Consider the following 23040-nt stretch of genomic DNA (forward strand, 5'->3'; position numbering starts at 1 on the left):
TTAGAGCATTCCAAGTCAGCCAGAGGAGGAGAAGGCCGCTGCTGGGATTTGGTGGGGCTTGTGGATTGGAGTTTTCTGTGTATGCTTCCAACTTAGTCAGCATCTCTTACAATGTAATGGTAAATTTTGAAGAATATTTACAGTGGAGGATAGAAAACAAATTTGGGTTGCAACTTTTTTTTTTTTTTTTTTTGAGTGACGTGCTACACTGCCCCTTTTCTCTAAGGAGAAAATGTTTCCTTCCATTTGGCCATCCTTGTTCTGCAGTGATTCCTTTGAACACTCAGGTTCCTCCAGTCCCTGGAGCCTCTTCTGTGGTCAGTTTACAGTCTTCTATCTTTGGAGACTGGGGCTCTTGGTCATTGTGAGCAAAGGTGGGGCTTGTGCATTCCTGCTAGAAGGCTGTCATATGCCTTCAAAGTAGCTTCAGTGGTGACCATTTTAAGTCAGTGTTGAGATAACCAGCTTTGATCTCAAACCTATTCTGATATTCTGATCCCATTGGTGGATATGGCACAACTTAACCACTTTTCTTTTTTAATGCTACGTAGACAGGGGTATTTTGGGGGACTCGGCCACTTTTCAAAGCCATCCTCCTCTGCCCTCAGACTTAAAGTGACAGGGCAGTCCCCTACACTTTGTCTTAAAATTCTGTAAAATGGGGAGAGTGGACCTCATGCCCCCAGGGCCTGTTGAGCACCAGCTAATGAGGTCAGGGAAGTGGGAAAACAGAAAGTCTGAAACAATGATCTGTCATCCCATGTAGCTTACAAAGGGGATAAAATGTAAGGCTCAGTTGAGTCCTTAGAGCGCGTTTGTAAAAGGCTTTGAAGAAGAAAAGTGCTGTAGCGGTGCTAAGTAGCAGCCAAGAGACCAGGCCCGCTGCCAGGGGTGTCAGGCCTGGGCCGTGGCGGCCGCGGTCTCGGGCTCAGGCCAATTTTGCAGCCGCGAGTAAAGTTCACGCTGCCCTCTCCTTTCGGAGCCGCCTGGAGGGGACCGACCCGGAGAGGAACGCTGGGAGGGAGGCGGCGCAGGATCCGGAGAGGCGGAAGCTCCGGGCCAGGTTTTCCCCGAAGCCTTCGGCGGTGGCGCTGCCGAGCGAAAGCGGCAGAGGGCCTGCCGCCGCCGCGGCTCGTTCTCTCCCCTCCTCCTTTGTGAGGGGAAGGGAGCGAGTCCGTTCCACGGCCTGCGCCCGCTCCGCGCTCCGTTCCGGGTTTGCCAGGCGGCCGCGACGGCGCTGGGTAAAATGGCAGTGCTGAGCCTCGTGTCGGAGTGAGGGGGACTCGGAGGAGAGTGGGGCGCTCTAGCCGCTCAGTCCGGCCGCCCGCCCGCTCGCCCGCCCGCTGCCGCGCAGCAGCCTCTGCCCGCGCCGCGGACGGGGAGGGGAGGCAGGGCGCCCGGCCCGGCCCACGCTCCGACTCTGCCTCCCGGCGCCCGGGCAGCTACCGCGCGCCCTCCAGCCCGCCCGTCCCGGGTCCCCCTCCCCCCGCTCCCTCCCTCCCTCCCCGCCCCCTCCCCCTCGCCTCCCTCCCTCCCTCCCTCCTCCTTTCTCCGGCAGCAGAAAGCGGAGAGTCACAGCGGGGCCAGGCCCTGGGGAGCGGAGCCTCCACCGCCCCCCTCATTCCCAGGCAAGGGCTTGGGGGGAATGAGCCGGGAGAGCCGGGTCCCGAGCCTACTGAGCCGGGAGCAGCTGAGCCGCCGGCGCCTCGGCCGCCGCCGCCTCCTCCTCCTCCGCCGCCGCCAGCCCGGAGCCTGAGCCGGCGGGGCGGGGGGGAGAGGAGCGAGCGAGCGAGCGCAGCGCAGCAGCGGAGCCCCGCGAGGCCCGCCCGGGCGGGTGGGGAGGGCAGCCCGGGGGACTCGGCCCCGGGGCGGGGTGGGAGGGGGGAAGAAGACGAAGACAGGGCCGGGTCTCTCCGCGGACGAGACAGCGGGGATCATGGCCGCGCAGGTCGCCCCCGCCGCCGCCAGCAGCCTGGGCAATCCGCCGCCGCCGCCCTCGGAGCTGAAGAAAGCGGAGCAGCAGCAGCGGGAGGAGGCGGGGGGCGAGGCGGCGGCAGCAGCAGCCGAGCGCGGGGAAATGAAGGCAGCCGCCGGGCAGGAAAGCGAGGGCCCCGCCGTGGGGCCGCCGCAACCGCTGGGAAAGGAGCTGCAGGACGGGGCCGAAAGCAATGGGGGTGGCGGCGTCGGAGCCGGCGGCGGCGGGCCCGGCGCGGAGCCGGACCTGAAGAACTCGAACGGGAACGCGGGCCCTAGGCCCGCCCTGAACAATAACCTCACGGAGCCGCCCGGCGGCGGCGGTGGCGGCAGCAGCGATGGGGTGGGGGCGCCTCCTCACTCAGCCGCGGCCGCCTTGCCGCCCCCAGCCTACGGCTTCGGGCAACCCTACGGCCGGAGCCCGTCTGCCGTCGCCGCCGCGGCGGCCGCCGTCTTCCACCAACAACATGGCGGACAACAAAGCCCTGGCCTGGCAGCGCTGCAGAGCGGCGGCGGCGGGGGCCTGGAGCCCTACGCGGGGCCCCAGCAGAACTCGCACGACCACGGCTTCCCCAACCACCAGTACAACTCCTACTACCCCAACCGCAGCGCCTACCCCCCGCCCCCCCAGGCCTACGCGCTGAGCTCCCCGAGAGGTGGCACTCCGGGCTCCGGCGCGGCGGCGGCGGCCGCCGGCTCCAAGCCTCCTCCCTCCTCCAGCGCCTCCGCCTCCTCGTCGTCTTCGTCCTTTGCTCAGCAGCGCTTCGGGGCCATGGGGGGAGGCGGCCCCTCAGCGGCCGGAGGGGGAACCCCCCAGCCCACCGCCACCCCCACCCTCAACCAACTGCTCACGTCGCCCAGCTCGGCCCGGGGCTACCAGGGCTACCCCGGGGGCGACTACGGAGGCGGGCCCCAGGACGGGGGCGCCGGCAAGGGCCCGGCGGACATGGCCTCGCAGTGCTGGGGGGCTGCTGCTGCTGCGGCGGCGGCGGCGGCAGCCGCCTCGGGAGGGGCCCAACAAAGGAGCCACCACGCGCCCATGAGCCCCGGGAGCAGCGGCGGCGGGGGGCAGCCGCTCGCCCGGACCCCGCAGGTACATGGCTGAGTGGGGAGGGGGCTGGGACGAGCGGGATCCTGGGAGTGGGTGGCGGCTACGGGGAGCAGGCTACACCCGTGGGCTACCCCCAGTCTGGGGCCCCCACTGCTGGGGAGCTGCCATTGTCTGGCTCTTCTCTCTTAAAATGGCTGCCTGTCTGCCTTCCTCTCTTTCCCTCCTTCAGCCTTTGTGTGGGGCTTTCCCTGAGGTGTCTGCTCCCCTTCTCCCTCTCCCCTGGTCCCTTCTAGCTCCGGGGGTCTTCAAGGGGGTGCAGGGCAGAGTGTGTGGGAAAGGGCCTGGCCCGAGGTGAGGGGGTGCTGGGGGGTCAGCTTAGGGGTGTAGGCATTGTTAAGAGCTTGGGAGTTGAGTGAACAATTCTTTGCTCACCTGCCGCTCCTCTCTACCCCCCTTACCTTCCTCTAGGGCGTCCCCCATCTGTGCTTTCAAGGAGGGGCCCCTCGGACTCGGGGGGACCTCGAGGGAGGGCAGGAGCCTGCTTGGGGGCGGCTAGAGGCCGGCTGCGGTTCACCCAGGGCAGCCCGGGCCGTCTCCTGTCTCTGTCTCCGTCGGCCTAGTGGCCTGGGCTTCTCCCTGGAAGTGCTGGTAAACAGCTGAGTGATTGGAGTAGTAAGTGCAGATTGCTTTGGTTTGGGATTTGAATTATGGAGGTAAAATCCTTCTGTCAAAGCCAGGAGACAGTTGGTCTTAGGTTGACATCCTATCTGTGATCTGATTGGCTCCCCATCTCCTGCTCTTGGCCATTTATAATTGCCTCTGATGTAATGGTACAACAATCCTGATGAGCTCATAAACTTTTACACTCTGCTTTTCTGCCAGTGATAACCCAAACCATCGCTGCCACTATCTGCCTTTTATTCCAGAGCTGAAATTGACTGTGACCTTGAGGAGGGAGGTTTAAGCAGCAATACTGTATCAGCAGGAGCAGAGCCCCAGACAGGCTGCCCTTGTTACATTGTGCCCGAAACAAAAGAGGAGGCAGTGGCATTTTGCTTGTACCTTGGATTTATTTTGCTTGTTATGTTTTATGCAGCCTGAAATAGATTGTGTGTTGTCAGAACACTAGCTGAGTTTTTCTCTACAATGGGTTTGCTGTTTGTTTTGGTTTTGTGACTTTTCTGGTGGTATAAATGACTTCTTTGATGGCTCTGAAGATGCATTTGTCTTAATTTTGACCCTATTCGCTTTGCAGAATTGAAATTATTTTACTGAGCTTTTTATTGAGTGGGAAATGTGGGATCTTTGTGGGAGGGGGTAGGAAAAAACTTTCTGCGAACTGGAAGCTTTCTGAGAATTTCATATTCAAGCGTTTCGTTTTAAGGAAGGCTGGCCTCATTCTTTGTTTACATGTTGAATCTTGTTAACTTTCTTTTGTTAATTTAACTTTCGGAGAGCAGCTCAATTTAAAGGGAAGCTGACATCTTTTGTGATCTTGAGAGCGACTGTCTCCTAAAGGCTTTTGGTTTGGTGATATTTATCATTTGTTCCTGGAATATCAAAAAGGCTAATTTTCTACTTTGTCATCAGTCATTTTAGAGCTTTGGAATAGAGGTCGATGAGTTTTTTTTCTTGTGTTTTAAAATTCCATTTATTCTATCGCCCAAGATAATAAAGATAGGATCACAATGATACTTAAGATGTGCTTAGAAATTACAATTTTTGGTACATTTTTATGCATTCTATTTCATTTATTTTGCGTTTCTTCCCTCTGAATCATGTTCTGTTCTCAGTGCTTTGGTCAGGAATATAGGTATTCTGTAGGGTCATCTGTCATTTCAAAAAAGGGAAAAACTCCCTTCATGACCTCCCCCCTCCCAGCAGTACCTAGTTGTACCTTTGTACTGTGAGATTTTGTTCACTTCAGTGGCCTAATTGTGTTCCTTCCGCATCCTAGAACTGCTTTCCTACTCTTACATTGAGCTGGGAGTTTTGAAAATAGTTGTGTCAGATGGCAGGTTTAGAGCTCTGTGCCTTGACTTCATGTCTTCCATGATGTTCTACATCTGGGCAGGAAATAGGGGAATTTTAAATTGGATTTCTAGTGTCTGGAGGATAAATTTTGTCTTAGAAGACAGAACATTCCCTTGTCTCTGGGTCACTCTGTAGTTTATATCTCTTTACCTTCATTCTTTCTCCCTTTTTTTGGAGGAAGGAGAGGAGGTTGAGAAATTTACCTTTCTTAAACTATTAGAGGAAATAATTTGGGGTAAGTCAAGCCTCATTTAAAAACAAAAAATAATTTGAATTCTTCTGGCTTGCGGTATTCAGGCTTTTTTTTGGATAAAACCAATTTTTGCCTTAACAATTTCTGTTTTTCATTCATTAAACAAGTATTTGAGCACTTTCTATGTACTAAGTACTATGCTCTGTGCTGGGTAAATGATAGGAAAATACAGTCCCTGTTTAGAAGCTTGTCTGTGCTGCCTTTGAGTGAATTTTCTGATTCTTTTTTTTTTAACATTACCAGACCTGGCACTTCACACAACATAGATTCCTATTTGACTTCAGTTCAGTTGCATACTCCCCTGAGACCCAGAGCATGGGCTGGTGAGCATTTACCTGTAGAAAAGACAGTACAGCTTCCAGTTTTGTGGCCTGTTTCAAGTGTGTCATCCAGGTGAGGGTTGTAGGTGGATAGATTTTGTTCTGAATTCCTTTTTGCTACTTAAGGGTAAACCTCTTGTTCAGACCATGATGCCCTATTCTTAAGCATTCTTAAATAATAAGATCTTTCTCTGTCCTCTTCTTTCCCTAACTCAGTCTTGAATTTAGAGTTTTTTGCAAAGACTTGATTGACACAGTTAAAGTGGTACTGTTCTCATTTGACTCTGCCTTTATGAAATAAAGTAAGTGTGTGTACTGTGCCTGTATCTTTTTCACAGGAGCTGGGAAGATCCCAGCAAACAAACTTTTCCTTTATCCCTTTCCATAAATAGTACTATGTCTCAAGGTGTTAAATCCTGCTACTGATGAAATACTTTTCAGTTACCTATGTTCTTAAACCTCATGTAAAGCTTTTTACTTGGGATGCTTTTAGCTGTAGTACTTTGAAAGCATTACCAGCTCGTCAAAGTAAAAAATGAAACAGAATATGTAGTCCAGGATCAAGATGGATTTGATTGTAGAAGTTTGGCTGTTAGTTCCTGCTATGGAAATATCAAATGATATTTCCGACTCCTGGGAAACAAATACAGGAATCCTAGGCTTATGGGAATGCCTACTGGCAGAAGTTCTGGGCTGGCTGAAACACAGGACTCTTGGAGCTCTCTCAAGTAGGAGGGGCCAGGAAAAGCACATTGAGACGGCACTTAGTTGTGGGGCTTCATGTTCTCTGCTCTCCAAGAGAGAACTGGGGGTGATGGAGGTTGGGATGGTGGTAAGAGAAGAGAGAAAGCAGTCAGGACCAAGTTTGGCTTCTTTGTATTGGGCCCTGTGGGGACTTTTTAAGGTTCCTTCCTTTGTGTGTGACACAGAGTAACCATGACAAGTGGCACCTGCTGTAACAAGATGTCTTGGATTGCATTAAACATTCATATGTTGGATTGACTCCAGTAGGGTGGGATGTCTACAGTAGACCTTTTGCAAAGAGCTTAGTGAACTTTTTTAAAAATTGGAAATAAGCTAACAAAGTAGTAGTCAGGGCCTTTTCCCATTCCCATGCCCCAAAAGATTGTATTGATTGGCTTCAAAACCCAAAATTCTAGAAGCAGCTGAAGCATGCAAATATGGCTAAAATATGGTATTCAAAATAAATTGGTATTGAATAGTTCTTTCTTGCCAGTGAACTGGGATGATACCTCTGTTTCTGAAATGGAGTCCTGATTCCCTTGGCTTTTACATCTGGGTTTTATATCTGGGTTTTCTTGTTTAGACTGGTGACTATCATTACTGATGTGCATCAAGTTGTGTGTGGCGTAGTAATGAGGGGTAAAGAGCACAGGACCCAGGAGGAAGAGGAGCTTTGGTTCCACATGCAGCTCTGGATTAAGCCGAGTGACTTTGGGCAGGTCATTGGCCTTCTCTATTTCTTTATCTCTTCATCAGTAAAGTTGGTGGACTAGATAACCTTATTCCTCTCTGATGCTACACATCTCTCTGTGCTTCCATACCTTGCTTGTTAAGAGGGCAGCTTCTTCCTATACATTTTTCAGTAGGGATCTTGAGACCATCTTTCTTCCCCTGGGCTCAAGGAACTCAAGGCTATTTTCTCTTGAGGATTTACAGGAACAAGCTCTGAATGGTTGGGTGCCACTGTGGCCTGTGGCCCTTCACAGAAAAAGCCCTACCAGACTGTTTTGCCTTGAGACTGTTAATCTCTTTGTCATTAGTCATTCCACCTGGCTGGTGGTTTTAAAACACTAAACAGTAATTGAAAAATTAGGCAGACTTCATTAAAGCAAGACTTGAAAAATAGTTCCATCAAAATCTCCATGAGGGAATTTTGGGGGTAGAGCCAGGGGTGAGGTGAGGAGTGGATATTCATAAATTCAGCGTTAACACTCTGCTTCTCTTTGGGGAATAGGAAGGTGGGGAGAGGTAGCATTAAGCTCTCCAGACTCTTCTGGTGTTTGGGCAGGTCTGGGTCTGGTTTGGGCAGTTGGTTGTAATCTGAGTGCCTGAACTTGCCCTGTAAGTTTTGCTGAGAGAGGAGCAAAACTTCCTGAGACTGGAACAGGAAAAGCTAAGCATTTTAGGGTCAACTTTATAGGTCTATTGCCTTTTCTCATACCTGTTTTTTTTTTTTTTTTAAACTGTATGGTGTGGTTTGCAAGTGATCGTGGAAATGCTGCTTTTCCTTTTTTCCAGCAGACCTGAATTTCTGATTTGTCTCCTCCTGGTTTAGTAGTTTAAAAGTATAATTTAGGCATTTTAGAGGTATGCTAGAAGGAAGCTTCCCTTTATAAAAGAGGAGTAAAGGTAGAGGGAAAGGTGTTTGATAATTCTCTGCTTGACACAGCAGCTTCTCTCTGAAGGAACCAAATGTTTCAGAGCTTTGTGTAAATACTTGCTGAGCTGTCAATATGTACCCAGGAGGTTTTTGTAGTAAGATGTAAACGGCTCTATAGAATGTTTGACAGGCAAATTAATAAACAGTTTTCAAGCAAAGATAGTGCTAGTCTCTTCTTGTGTGATGAAATAAAATAACATTGGAGAAAAAGACTTGGGGGGTAGGGAAGAGAGGGTAATGCTGGGAGGTGGTGGTGGGGGTGTGTGTGGAGAGCATAGAGATAAGAAGAGATGGTTTTAAAAGAGATCTGAAGTGAAAAGATGCTGCCCTGGAAGAGAAGCTGCCCCAGCCATGGTAAGTTCAGGGCGTGTGGAGCCCTGTTCAAAACTGCAATTTCAGGGTGAAACAGAAGTTTGGAAAGAAGGTCCTAAGTTTCAATAGTGAAGTGTTCTCCTAAAGCTTGGCTTATGAGACTGAGTTTCGAAGCCTTGTCCTTTCAGAAAGGTTTTGTAGTTTGGTGAGATGTTTTTAGGGTTGGGTTTGCATTTTTGGAATGCCAGAAAGGAGAAAAAAGATCCTACAACTTCAGTATTGTTCTTAGCCTCTGTTCTGCTTTGGCTCTCAGGATTATAAGCCCACTCCAAGGGCCAGATTTATTTATATAGCTTTTACTGGACTCGTATGCATAGCTTATTTATATATTAAAATTAATGCCCCAGGTTCCTGAGTCAGTACAAAGTCCAAATGTTTGGGGACTCACTACATACTGCCTGAAGGGTTATGAGGGTAGATTCAATCTTTCTTTCTGAAATTGCCATTTTAGGATCAAAAACGTTTCTGGGTTCCTTTTGTGACATTCTTTTTATAGAAGAGGAAGTATTTTAGAAGTGTTTTAGCTGTTTGCCTGTCATACTCTGCTTTGGTAGCCTTGTGAGATGACCAGATTTACTTTCTCAAAGTCCCTTTTTAAACTAAATGTGCTGACTCTGACACCAGTTTTCTTCACAAGAAATGTATTTTAGACCAGAATCCTGAAAGTACCTTTTTGACTCAGCATAGTGTAGGGAATAGGAATGTGATTATTGCCCTGACCACAATTTTTAATTAGGTTCAACTAACTTACCAAAGGCTATCAGCTTGTTTTAAAACAAAATATGAAAACTTGTGTTAACACTGACTTTGGTTGCCCAGGTCTTTCCCAGTATGGTGGTAGTGAGGGTATTAGAACTTTAGGCTTGTTGCTGAGAGCAGGATTTCTAGGGAGATCTGGAGATTCAAACGGGGATGGGAAATAGCTCTGTGTGGACATACCGATTAGATACTAGGGAGGAACTTAAAAGATAGGGGCAGTATCTGCTTCAGAGAAATTTAGTTTCCTTGGGAAAGCATGCTTATGTGCACACACCTGGGAAACTTGCAAAGCAAGGTTTTATAAATGGCTATAGACCAAACTAAATGTATAGGCTGAAGAAATCTGAGAATAAGGAGCAATCAGAGTTGGCCAGGGTTAATCTGGGGCAGTATTTCAGAGGCAGTGATTGTGAAATTAAATGTCCAAGAAGGGAAAAGTTAAGATATTAATTAGCTTTTTTCATAATGCCAATCGGCATTCCAGGTGCTTTATAGAACCCAAATTACACATCCATCCCCAGACCTGTAGTTGTCTCATTCTGGTGACTTTGAGAATTTGGACTGTAACCATAAAATTCCTTGAAAGAAAGTGGTTTCAGGGTCTTGGTGGTTCCTGTGGTTATGTGGGGCCTTTAGTATAACCTGCCAAGTTCTTGGCCAGTTCAGGGGCTCTTTTGTAGTAATTTTGGGTTTGGAAGGTCATGTCACCTTCAGAGTTATGTGAACACTGGACAACTCTACAGTGACAGTGGTTCAACTTTGGTTAGAGAGCCTGGGTTTTTTCTTCTTTGGCAGAGTTAATTGACCTTTCTTAAAACGGGAGCCATGAAGTACCTGTTGGGACTCTTAGGCGGCTGCTCTTTCTGAAGATTTGGGAGCTCTGCTCAAGCTGAGTTGCTTAGATCAGACCTTATATTGAGGGTTGTTGGTGGGTAAGCCTGCACATAATGCAGTTTGCCCATCTGTTCACAAAAATGGCCTTTAATATTGTTTTTGATTAGGTTGGCTGTGACTAAGAAGCTCATAAATGCTGCAAACACATGCTTATTCCTTATGGGAGCATCTGAAATGTAGTGATTTGGTTTCTCTTTACCTGCTGATCCATATGTGATTGGACCACACATGATTTCTGGTACTTTTCAAAGGGTTGTAAGTGGATGCTTAACAGCTAAATATGCATGGAGTGTCCAGTGCCAGGCTGCTACAGTGCTTCCACCTGGAAGAGAAGAGTGGGTTACACTGTTCCAATATAGAAGTATGGAGCCTTGAATACAGATTCTAGTTTAGGAGTTTCCCTTCGAACATCTTTTGCCTTGCCATTCTGGCATTTTGCAGAAGTGAGTTTCCACTAGCTCAGAATTAGGCACAGTGGTTCATCATCAGCAGGTATATAGGAGCTTGAGATGAACTCCTTAGTCAATCCAGGTTTTAGAAGAATCTAAGTTGGGGTGAATGTTTTTTTTAACTTTTTTATTGAGTTATAGTCATTTTACAATGTTGTGTCAAATTCCAGTGTGGAGCACAATTTTTCAGTTATACATAAACATACATATATTCATTGTCACATTTTTTTTTTTCACTGTGAAGCTACTGCAAGATCTTGTATATATTTCCCTGTTCAGTACCGTATAGGTTGGTGTGAATGTTAACCACCTTGTGTATTCTGCCCTGAACTTTCTCTTTCCTCTGTTTAAATGGATGGCATTAGTTTTTATTGAATTTGAAGGGACATCTGAGTGAATTTTTGTTTATTTTTGTCATTTGTGCATACTAGAAGGTGGTCTTGGGACAGGCTGAGTCTTTATTTCCCAGTGGCTTTTGCATTTTCTAAGGGTGGACTGCAGTTGGGAAGAAGTCTAATGCCAAGAATGCATTCCAACATGCTGCAGAGTAGGAAATTTGATCCCTAAAATGTTGACTTAGTGTTGGTTATGGTACATATCAGAAATCACTCAGTAATCCAGGACAGAGTTTTGTCGCCCTCCAGGAAGTTAATATTGATATGAAATACTAAGGGGCTTTGGGCACCAGTCTATGTGCTCTGCAGGCCCAGAATGCTGCTTGAATATGAAGAGGAAATGTGCCATGTGCTTTTTTCCTTTCTTTTGCATTTAGGCTTCCTTATGGCTTCATTGCTTCTGGGTTCCCAACTCTGCAGTGTTAGATATTAGATTTTCCCCTCCCTTGGAACCCTAGCACAGTCATGATTTTTTGTGGCTCATCACTAGCAGCCAAGATTTTTGTATGTTTTTTCCTTTTAAACTTGTTAGCGTTCAGCTTGCTTGTTTATAGACACCTTTGTAAAAAGGGACTACCCCTTCAAGATCTAGCACCAGCATGATGGCAGCAGGGGAGTTTAGGGATTGGTATGGTATCAGTCATTTAAAAATCCGTTTGCTGTGTGCTTAGTGTTTCTTATTTTGCCTCCTGTTTTCTTTGAGGTCACAACTTGCTTGCCAGGCATGAGTGCATCTGGGTCCAGCTGTTTATTCTCAACTGGCTTGTGCCTGGTGTACTTTGACTTTAAGAAGAGTGTGAGTTCAGCCACGTGGTAGAGGATTAAAGGCTACATCATGCTGGGTTCTTCCTTTTAGAGGAAACTGATATGTCTTCTTGCCCACTGATTTCCCCTCTCTTGGGTAGACCTTATTACAGCTTTCCGTTGTCCTTAAAGAACAAGTCACCTGAGCAGAAATGCTGGGAATTGGTTGCTGTTTGTTATTATGTCTTCTCTGGTGAATACAAATGGCTTTCCCTCTTGCCTTTTGGCTGAGAGTCTGTTCTGGTCCTAAGATGATGGAGTTTCATGAGTTGGACCACGTTAGTTTAGGAGTATAAAACTTGATTCAGATTTGGATAACCTGCCTTTTGTCTCCAGACTTCTAATGTTTTACCTGTTTTAGGAATCTGGGGTCCCAAAAATATTACAAAGGATTTGGCGATCAATTCTATAGGTAGGTTATTCACAACTTTGTCCTGGGCCAGGGATAGGTCTAGCACCTCACTGGGGTCCCTGTTTTCAAATGATGGCATGTTGAGGGTAAATATTTTTGATAACTACCATACCATGTATTTGAGTACTTAACTGTATGCCAAGCACTATGCTTGGGTCTCTCCCTGAATTTCTTCATATAATCTTCAAAACCATGAGAGCTGGGTTCTTGTTTTATTTTACTCTTCCCACTTTACAGGTAAGGAAATAGAGTAATAGTGAGGAATTTGGCCTAGGGCAAAAAACTAGTAAAAGAGTTCAGATTTGAATCAAGGTTTGTCTGATTCTCCAGAGCTGTATATAACACTATAAAATACTCAGTTTGCTTCTCCAAAATAAATTATTCAAGCACTGGAGCTTATTGGGACATTATTTTTGCAATAGTCTAGAACTCTTAAATGGGATGAAAGACTGAAAAGTCTTTAGTTACAATTTGACATTATGCCTATATTTCATCCACCTCTTCCATTTAGAATTTTATTTAGGTTTCTGATGAATGGCCGTATGATCCCAATGGTAAGAACTGGCAATATTTGGGCCGTAGCTCTTTTCTCTTCAGAAGCGATCTTTGAACAGTGGGAGTGGGGGTGGGATTCAAGTTCAAAGTTAAAGTCCTTTACTTTGATCTAAGTGAAAGTAACTTGTGTTATAAAAATATTTGCAGAGTAATTTTACTTTCTAGTACTTGGAGCCCTTGCTGGAGGGATGAGGATTATTGTCTAACTTCCCGTATGGGAAAAGTGAACACATAAAGGTTGAGTGCCTCACACAAAGTTTCATGGCAGTCAGCTCTAAAAGTGAGGTTTAAAGTTCCCTTAGGCTGTGTGACTTTAGGCAAGTCACTTAACTTCTCTGAATCTGTATCCTCAACTGTATAATGAGGAAAAATATCTACCTTGCAGCTGTAGTAAATGTTAAAAAAAATGTGGAAGTATTATTTATTATCAAATAAAATTTGAACACAACTCCTAGTTGGTAGAGGCCCCTGCTTGAGAAGGGGGTAGAATCGAGTGGTTAAAAGACAGCAGTGGGGGTAGGGGAGTAATACCTCAGTGGTAGAGCACGTGCTTAGCATGCATAAGGTTCGGGGTTCAATCCCCAGTATTTCCATTAAATAAAAAAAATTTTTTTTTTAAACGACAGCTTGTCTTTGCTGAATTAAAAGCTATCCCATAGTTCTTAGCTATATCTGAGTTATAGTAATGCTTTAAAAAAAAAAGACACCCAACAAATTTTACTAAGCACCTATTCTAGTTTGAGAGGTACATTAGTGCAGTAGTTCTCAGTGTGGTCTCTAAGCATCAGCTTAGATTACCTGGGCCCTATTTAGAAACGCAAATACTCACCCAGACCTACTGAGTCCAAAAACCTGGCCGTGTGTTTTAACAAGCCTTCCAGGCCACTGTAATGCATGCTCAAGTTTAAGAACTACTGAATTTATGCATTTAATGCTCAACTAGGCTGTAGAGTATATCTGAACTACCTGAAGGGCTTCTTTCAAATTATACCAAAGGCTCATGTCTCAGATATATCTGCCACTCCCATGATATTGGAAGTGTTATTGGTTGGAGAAAAGGTTAAAAGTGCTTGGAGTTGGAGAAGAAAGAAAATACTTTTGAGATGGATCTTCTGCTACGCAATAATGACAAACTCGTGATAAAACTTGTCTCTGTTTATAGGACCAGGGGACTCCCTGCCTTCTATTTCTCTTTCTCTTAGCTCTTTGGTAGCATAGCATGAGGATAATTTGAATCTGTGGTCCTAGTTGTTTGATGAAGGTAGAAAAACTCATTCTTGGATGATAACCTATGGTGGTCTCCAAGTATGACCAGTTGAGAAAACTGCCCAAGAAAGTTATTTGTAAAAATGCTACTCAGAGGCCAGTATTGGAGTATTAATTAAATGCTATGATATCCCTTCTGCTTGGGATGGCCAACTGATCTGAGAACAAGGTCTTTGGTGATCTGGTGATCTCTCAGTAGACCATCCATAATGACTTCCTTTTGTCTCTCATCCCCCACCTCCCAGTGCCCCAGTGGCCAGCTTGAATTTTGCTGTGATTACTTCCCTTGGGTCCCTTGTTGTGAAGTCCTAGTAAATAAACTCTTTAAGTAGACTCCTGACAAGTTATCCCATCTCTGAAGTGGATGACGTCTCTCTGAGGAGTGGACATTTGAGCTAAGACTTATCCTTAGTTGTGTGACTTAATAAATAAGGATTGTGTTTGGCACAGAAATGGAAGTTACAAAAATGGTCAGATAATAAACATTAATAATGCAAAGACCAAGTGGACAGCCAGTTCATGTGAGCTTTCTGAAAACCTGATATGGTTCACCTTCCCATTGAAAACAAGTTTCCTATGCCAGGCCTCTTTTCCCTCCTGCCTGGGAAGGGAAGGTGTGACCACTGTGACCCGGCTGCGATGAAGGCAGGGGCTTCCAAGAGGCAGTGTGCTGACAGTTTGATCTGTGATTTGATATTTGTATATACAGATGAATACTCTAGTAGGGAGTCTTATGTTCTGTGTGTGTTCTAGGCTCACTTTATCATCCCTCTGCCATTTAGCTTTATTTTCTCTGTTCTTTTTTCCTTTTTCATTCTCTCCTTTGGCATCTAAGTCTGTTAGTAGAATGCAAAGCACATGGAGACCTCAGTAACTTTAACATAGCAGAGATGGTAAAATGTCTTTAAAAGAATCGGAGATGCAGTTTATACCACTTCTAGATCAACATCATTTCATTGAAGATTCTTGGTATCTGCTTACCTCTATTGGGGTGACCTGGCTAACTAGAAGCAGGAAGTGCCTTTGTCTAATTAACTAATAAACAGAAGTTTCCTAAAATAATCTCTGCCTCTTTTCTCACTTTATTGCCTTTGGCCTGGAGACTATTTTAGCCCTCCTTAATCTGTTTTTGGGGTTCTGTTGGTCCAGGACAAATTTGTAACATTCTTGTTTCTCTTTCTAGTCTGTGATTTAAATCTTCTGCTTTCCCAGTGCAGCTTTGAATTGGCTTCTTTAAACCCCTATGTAAAACCTCAAGTGACCAATATGTGGCCTCATTATGGTATTTTGGGTTAAAATAAAATGAGATTAAGATAGCTGGGTTCACCCACACAGACACATTTACCAATGAGAAATTCTGTGTGCCTTGAATAAGACAATCTCAAAAGAGTGTAATGAGCCAAAAGAGACTTGGGATGGGGGTAGGGATAAATTTTAGGTACATTGCCATAGCTTAGCAGGCCAAGTATCCACCCCAGTTTGATCATACTGGCCAGCGACAGCAAAGAGGAGAGACAAAGAGCTTCAGAAAAGACAGTTGGTAACTTTGGTCTAGTCTCATGTATTTCTGGTATAAATGAGGAAGCCCAGGCTCTTCTGTACACATTTGTGTGGATAGTGGTGTGGAGGAGGTTGGTACCAATGTGATTTTGAGCTCTGAAAAGAATTGGAGAATCTATAGGACTCTATGGTTTTTCATTCATGGAATTGCTAACCTTAAAAAAGCCTGAGTATTTGAAAGCATCCATAATCTTAATAAGGTTGACTGTGGCCTGAGCCATTCTTTAACTTATTTTATTGTGCCTGTTAATAGTTCACAGTGGACTTAGGGGGACCAATTGAAAGGCTGGCATTTTTGGAAAGTGGTCCAAGGCAGCCCAAGGAAGTAATGAAATAAATAGTGACATGGCTGCTGCTTCTCAGTGTCTTTATCAAAATATAGGACTTGATTGGATTGATGGCAATCAAAGCATGATGACAAACAGAATCCCCTACCTCATGCAAATCAAGTTCCTACAACTAAGTGATGTGTCACAGATACCTTATTTAGTATAGAAGGAAAAACTTTGGCAGGATGTAGCACTATGCACTTATAGAAATCTAGAATCTTTTTATATAACCTGTGCAAGACCAGTCCAAGTTTGGAATTATAGTTAAAAGGAATGAGAGGAAGAGATTTTTAAAGGAAAAGCAAAGAGGCCTTAAAGTTTTTTGGCTAGGAGCAGTTTTTGCCTTTGCCTTTTTTGTTTGTTTTTGAGCAGTTATCTGTAAAGCAATTTAATATATAAAAGAGGGAGGCGTAATTTAGAAACTAGGTCAGAAGAACAAGGGGTGATTTAAAAGTGCTGTCCTTACTGAAAAGTTGATATGTACTCTCCTAGGTAAAGCCCTGTTTGTAAGGTTACGTGCCCTTTGCCTCTACATGTATCCCTTCAGTGTACCATATTAATTCACAATAAATGACAGGTAGGGAAGAAAATGTCTTAAAAGAAAAAACTGCCCCACTCAGTTGGAGTTGTGGTCCATCTACACTAAAAAGGATGATATGTGCGAGGAAATGCTTTTTTCTGGTGTTAACCCATACCACCTCATGTGAATAGGTCTGTACATTGTTAAGTTTTTAATTATTAAGCATGTTCTGGGATGCAGTATACCAACCTATCTTCCTTGTATACTATCAAGGTTTCTTAGATTGTGATCACATTCCTCATTTCCTAACAATTTTCAGAATAAGAACTTTTTTTAAAGCTCACTTAATTGTCCAGTCCTGATACTGAAATATTGTCTAAAGCATACAATAGTTGGGAGTTGCCAAACGTAAGTCTTATAGCAAAACTTTTGGAAAAGTGTCTAGTACTCACCTACCATTTGGCAGTTGCTTTTAGTATTGCAACAAATACTTAATGAGCTTCTACAACGTATTGGGCACCAGGATTCATAATGCCTGCCTCCATGGAGTACTTTCTAGCGAAGAAAGATGTAAATAAATTATCACAAATAACTATGTGTTTATAACTGTAATTAATGCACTGGGGAAGTCCCACTTTCAGTAGATTATCTTCCAACTATTTTTTAAAGTAGATTTTTATTTATGATTACCTTGGCTGTTGGGTGGCTTTGTACTGTTGGGCTCTTGGGATGGGTACCAGTCAGTTCTGATTCCCTTTCCCTTCGCTGGTCCAGGGTCAAGTGTTACAGGAAATTCTCAGATTGGACTTGTAATAGGCTAGAGTCCATTGTTTCTCAGCGAGGCCTCTCTTTGTGTGGAGGTGCATTGCAGGACATTTGGCATCCTGCTCCCCAGGTAATAAATGCCAGTAGCACCAAAGATAACCAAAAAGGCACTTTCATACATTTGTTTCCAGACACTTCTCAGGGATTAGTATTGCCCTGCTTGAAAACTATTGGGGTTTACTATCAGGATTCCTAGAAGGAGCTATTGAACAAATTCCTCTGAGAGAACAAACTGAAAGCAGGTGGAGCTTGAAAAATTGGACTTGTCAACCCTTTTGGCATCTGACTTGTGTGTTCTTGTTTTTTTTTTTTTAAGTAAATATTTTGACACTGCTTTCAGCTCCATCTTACTTTTTCTCCTATTGAGGGTGGAGAGAAGGAATAACTTGTTTGATTGTTAGCTGGCTTCTAGTTGACCATGTTGGGTTTCTGGTCTTGAGTGTATGAGTCCAGACCTTAACTGTTCTGGTTTCTAAGCTTTATTGCTAGAACTCGGGGACTTCTGTAGGATGACAATAGCTAACATTTTGGGTGCTGGAGGATACAGCAGCCATTTAAACACAGACACATACCTACTTTATATTCTAGCCTTGTAGCTTATATATCTTAATCTAGGATATAGACATTAAACAAAATAAGTAAACTTCAGCATCTAGTGTGCTAGTAATATATGCTCAGGAGCAAAGTTAATCATAGGCCAGCTGTATGAAGTGTGCAGGATTGAAATTTTAAATGGGTTCATCAGGGGAGGCCAAATTGAAGTGATATTTGATGTGAACAAGAAAGCTATACTAATACCTGAGGGAAGAAAGAATATTCCAGGTGGAGAGATCAGTGAGTACAAAGGCTCTGAGGCCGGAGCATGTCCAGCTGGTTTGAAGAACAGTGTTTTGTGTTGTTCTGTTTTGCTTAGATGTATTAACTCATTTCATTCAACCCCGAGGGTGCTACTACTATCATCTCTATTCTGTTGATGCAGAAACTGAGGGCCAGAGAAGTTGAAGGCATTGTAGAGGCAGAGCTCTTAGGACTGACCACGTAGAACCAAAGCATTTCCTTTCAGCATGAATGAGGTTAGGAATTGCAAGGCCTCTAGCATTTCACTTTCTCTTCCACAACCTCTTTCCTTTCCTCTTTCATAGTAGGAAAGCTTGTTTTACATGCAGTTCTCTCTCTATGTTCCTGGAGCTTATGTTCTAGTTTAGGATACTGATAGTGAACAAGGTAAATAAGTAAAGCATATAGCATTGTTGGTGATATGTGTTCAGGTGAACAAGATAATCAGAAGTTGGGTATAAGAATTTGGGAAAGCTTGGCTTTGACTGAGAATGCTGCTTATTTGGGAATCTGCGGTGCATTTTTAGTTTTTCTTTATTGGCCAGGCACTGCCCTCTTCAGACCATTGTTTGGCTAAAGAAACTGAACATGCCTCTGAGTTCTAGTGTTACTCTGTGCTGGAGATAGGAGGAGCTTTGGAGGGAGGCCCTGTAGCCCAGATGTTCTCAGACTGGACATGAGAATCTCCCAGGGAGATTCCTGGCCCCATCCCAGAGTTGCTGATTCATAATTTGAGGGCAGGATTCAAGTGTGTAGCTGAAGAGGTTAAGGTACAACCTAGTTAGTGTCCCCTCCCCCCATCCCCTGCATTGGTCAGAGAACAGGGATCAGAACCCAGGCATTCTCTCAGTTTAGTGTACTCTTTTCACCATGTTGTACTGCCACCTTACTCTTGAGATTAAAAAGTTGTAAAGAAGGAGATGTTTAATTTTATCAAATGGCATTTTGTTCTTGTTTTAATTATCTTCTTGGGGCCTTACTGTTTATATATTATATCCCTGGGTTTTAAGCAGTACCTGAAGAATTCTTTCTCAAGAAGTTATATGGTTTCCTTAGAGGCTTTTGTAATTCATTGGAAATCGGGAGAAATTGGTTAGCTAAATTTGGTCTTCCAAAAAACTGATCTTTATCATTTTTGGAAGGGCACTTTCTCTTTGAAAGGCGGCTAATGAGGAGAAGAACTTTATCATTTGTTGGGGGAATTTATTAGTTTGATGCTCTAGCTGCTTTATTTGAAGAGTTCTTTCAGAAACCAAAGAAGAAATAAAGAAATACCAGCCACCTGGTTGTGGTTTTTCTGGCATGCCTCTTTTGGGTGGACAGCTGTGAGGTGGTTATTACAGTTGGCTCTCATAATCTGTTTGAGTTTTGCTAGAAGAGTCAATGACTCTTCCCTCTCTGGTCCCTTTTTTCTATTCTTGATGAGTTTTTATTTTTCTGATCTTCGGATCTGGAAGAGTGGAACACAGAAGCCTAAATACCTCTGAGCCAGGGAGAGAGCCAGGCCTCTTGTCTTGTTCTCTTTCACTTTAGAGACAGTATGGGTTGAAAGGTCCTGAGTCTGTTGTCTGGTTGCAGCCTCCTAGGGGTTTGGTCAGGCTGGTGCTGCAGCTGATGTCTTTGAAGTGGACTCTTAAGTTGGCAAAGTGGGAGTGCCCTGATCTTCTAGAATCACTTCTGTCAACAGAATGGGATAGATAGAACTTTTCATTGATTATGGATTTTTATTTGTATTCAACTTGGACACTTACAGAACTTTGAAAGCATTTTTTAAAAAATCTGCCCCACCCAAAAAAACTCCACAAAAAACAAAAAACACCTGTCTCTGGAGTGGTAGTTGCAAGCTAGTTGTTGGTAATTCCTCTCTCACCATAGGCATATGACCAGTTTGTTTAGAACTTGAATGAACTAGAACTAAAATGAAAGAATTATTTCCTGTCTCTTGTAAAGTAGAAAAATGGGGTTTGATTCTCAGGTTAGGAATGATAAGAAACCTAGACTGAGTGGGTTTGATTTCCTAGGTCAGGTGTTGGTATATCTGATGAGAAATTTTTATTTTTCCTATCATCAGTTTAGCTTCAGGAAGTCGTTAGTGATGTCTCTGAGGCCACATAGGAGGTTAAGAATCTCTTATTGTCCTAGGTCACATAAATAGTGGGGAAACATGACTGTTTAAATGCAGAATAAAATGAAGGGAGCCTATTTTAGGAGGCAGGCCCTGGGGATAGAACTAAACAAGTGGGTTTCTGGGCAGTTTCTCTTCAATTGAGGTAGGGCTCCTCAACCAGTCTTCAAAGCCATGAAGTATTGGAGGAGTGAGAAAAGACAAGATGAGGGGGCATTAGACACAGATGTCTGTGCCTGGGGAGGGGGCACAACAAGAATGTTTTATGCTGGTCAGCTCATGTGTACCAGGATACAAAGGGTAGTTCTTTTTATGGAATCTACTCTGTACCTCCTCAGAGCTGAGTAGGGCCACGTGGAGCTTGCAGGAAGCTGAAAGTGCATTGGTTGGGAGAGGCCTTAACTGTTATATTTGTCCCTGCCTGGAATGCTCCTCAACAGGGGAGGGTCCCGAACGGGAACTGGATCAACAGCTGCCGCCTGTCCCTGTAATCACAGGAAGCTGAGGCCGGGTGCCTTTGTATGGGAGCTCCGCAGCCAGACAATAGTTTGTGCTGGCGGGGCCATGTGGCGAGTCACGTGACCCGGGGCTGTTTTCTGCTGGGGTCCTTACCCATCTGTTCTCTCGGCTCTTTCTGGGTTATCAGGCGCCAGTCCAAGTCCTCCCAGGCAGCCAGCTTCATGGCCAGAGATTACGAGCACTAACCTTCCTGGCAGGGGCGGTGTGGCTTCGCGTTTATGCAGATTAGCCATGTGTTTCTCACTTCAAGGCGTTCCACAGGAAAAGCCTTTTCCTGTGTTTGGCTCTCAGTGGGCGGTTCCCAGCTTACTGTACTGGGACTCTGCAAGCAGCAGGCGTGCACGAGAGGGATCACAGTACACTGGCCCCCTCCCATTCCACCTCCAGTGCTACGTCACCACAACACAACCGCTCGTGCTCTCATACTGTTGGTGTCATTCATTCGGTGCCAAGATTGCTTTAAAAAATTCCCTTGGCCCCAGTTCAAACAGGAGTACAGCTGGGATGTGTTAGATTTTAGGCAGTCTGCCCTCAATTTGAGATGAGTTATAAATAGCAGTGCTGACTTCCTTAACTACCGCTCTCTGAGGTAAAATGCAGGTTAATTACTGTGGGAATCAATTAGGGGGTTCTTTTGGTTAAAGAGCCAGGGATGCTTTTTTATTGTTAATATTAAAAGTCATACAACAAATCTGGCCAGGAATAAAGTGAAAGCACAAGGAGTAAGAAATATTTTAATATCCGGAATCCAAGGTTATGGCTCAAGGTTTCTGCTGGCCCCCAACTAGTTGGCATTTAGGATGACAGGACAAGTGGTAGTCAGACTTCTGCTTTCTGATGGATACCTTTTTGGTAACCCAGCCCATCCCTCTCTAGTCGTGTTCTTGCTGGTCCTTGGGTACCAAATCTGGCTCCTTAGGTTTGCTGCCTGGTCGCTTCCTTTCTGCATCTTTGGATTGGAACTGAAGCCTGGAGCTTTCCTCAGTTGGACTTTTATTTCAAAAAAACTAAGAAGTTTCTCTTTCCTGGTGCCATTACCATATGGTGTTGTGCATTTTGGTGAACAGTATCTTTCCCTTGGAAGTTGGAGTGCATGGCTCCATCTTTCCTGCTCTCTTCTCAATCAGTCTTGATCAGAAGTTGGAGCATTTGAAGTCCAATGTGTTATATCTCAGCAACCCCTTAGGTTGTTAGGCTTTCCTTGGTGCAATAAGAAGTTGTAAGGGATTCCATTAGCCCTCTGGTCTGGAGGGGCTTTTAATTCCATTTGCTTGGAGCAGGAGAACTCTATGCAAGTGGTTAGTCTGTAAGCTGTTTGTTCTGAATATATTCATAGAGACCAGCCTGCTAGGCATCCTTGCCTTTGATGCCCCTAAACTGCATCTTTTGATGCATTTCATTTGGCAGACAGTTTGTAACATGTCCAGTGATCTGGAAAGAGATAAGTGGTTTGAATGGAGTTGGGGGTTTTCTTATGGCTCTTTTTTATTTTTATTTTTTATGAATGCAGGAGAGTTATATAGCAGGGGGCCCGACTTCCCTGATCAAGGGGGCAGCATTTTCCTCTCAATTATGTGCCTTTGTGGCAGAGCCTTTGCTTTTGAAGTGTAATCACAGTAATCTACTCCTGTGGTTTCCCATTGAAAGGATTTCCTCTTCGTCTTTCCCAGAGTGGAATCTCTGGCTCTTTGGTGTTTGTCATTTTCCATCCCCTGCCTCTTCCTTGGTGCCTGCAGATTGCTGATACTGGCTTTTCTGTCTTGCATGTAGTAGGGATTTTTCTAGTCTGAAATTACTACTTTCCAATAAAACTGATTAGTGAAGATTTAAAGCCCCTTCTCTGTTATGAGAGATTGGAAGATAGCATTTCATCTATAACTGCAAATCACAAATCTTTCACAATGGTTTTAAATGTCAGAAGGGTGATAGGTCCCTGCCCACCTCCCTTTATTATATGAGCAGATGTTTAACTTTGACGTGGGACGAAACTAATCTGATTGAACTGAATATATTTTAGTTGCTAAACTGCATATTCTGTTGATTATAACCCTTTGGTGAAGGGAAGGGATCGGAAATCTGATGTCCAGGAAAGGTAAAGTCTTAATTTCACTTCTGGAATAAGAATTTCTTTAACTTGCATTTATTTTGGGTTTTGGGTGGAGGAGGAAATTAGGTTTATTTGATTTTATTTATTTATTTTCTAATGGAGGTACTGGGAATTGAACCTAGGACCTTGTGCATGCTAGGCACATGCTCTACCACTGAGCTATACCCTCCTCCTGCATTAATTTTTATTCTGCAAGGAATTTCTAAAGTTAATGGAGGAATCCTTAAACCCTTTATTAACTAGCCCCCATGTAAGTAGCTGTCTTCAGTTAGGAGT

At 44.7% G+C, this 23040-nt stretch overlaps 1 protein-coding gene across 2 annotated transcripts in view; it reads left to right on the forward strand.

The window, feature by feature from the left end:
* Positions 1–1861: 1861 nt before the first annotated feature.
* ARID1A (AT-rich interaction domain 1A) overlaps positions 1862–23040 on the forward strand; it is a 66481-nt gene continuing 45302 nt past the window's right edge. For both annotated transcript variants that reach the window (XM_032495582.1, XM_032495581.1), the window contains exon 1: positions 1862–3067. In XM_032495582.1, the coding sequence (XP_032351473.1) occupies positions 1937–3067 (1131 nt within the window). In that variant the 5' untranslated portion in view covers positions 1862–1936. The remainder of the gene's footprint in view (positions 3068–23040) is intronic.

The sequence above is a fragment of the Camelus ferus genome, chromosome 13 (genome assembly GCF_009834535.1).
Source record: "Camelus ferus isolate YT-003-E chromosome 13, BCGSAC_Cfer_1.0, whole genome shotgun sequence".
Taxonomy (NCBI): domain Eukaryota; kingdom Metazoa; phylum Chordata; class Mammalia; order Artiodactyla; family Camelidae; genus Camelus; species Camelus ferus.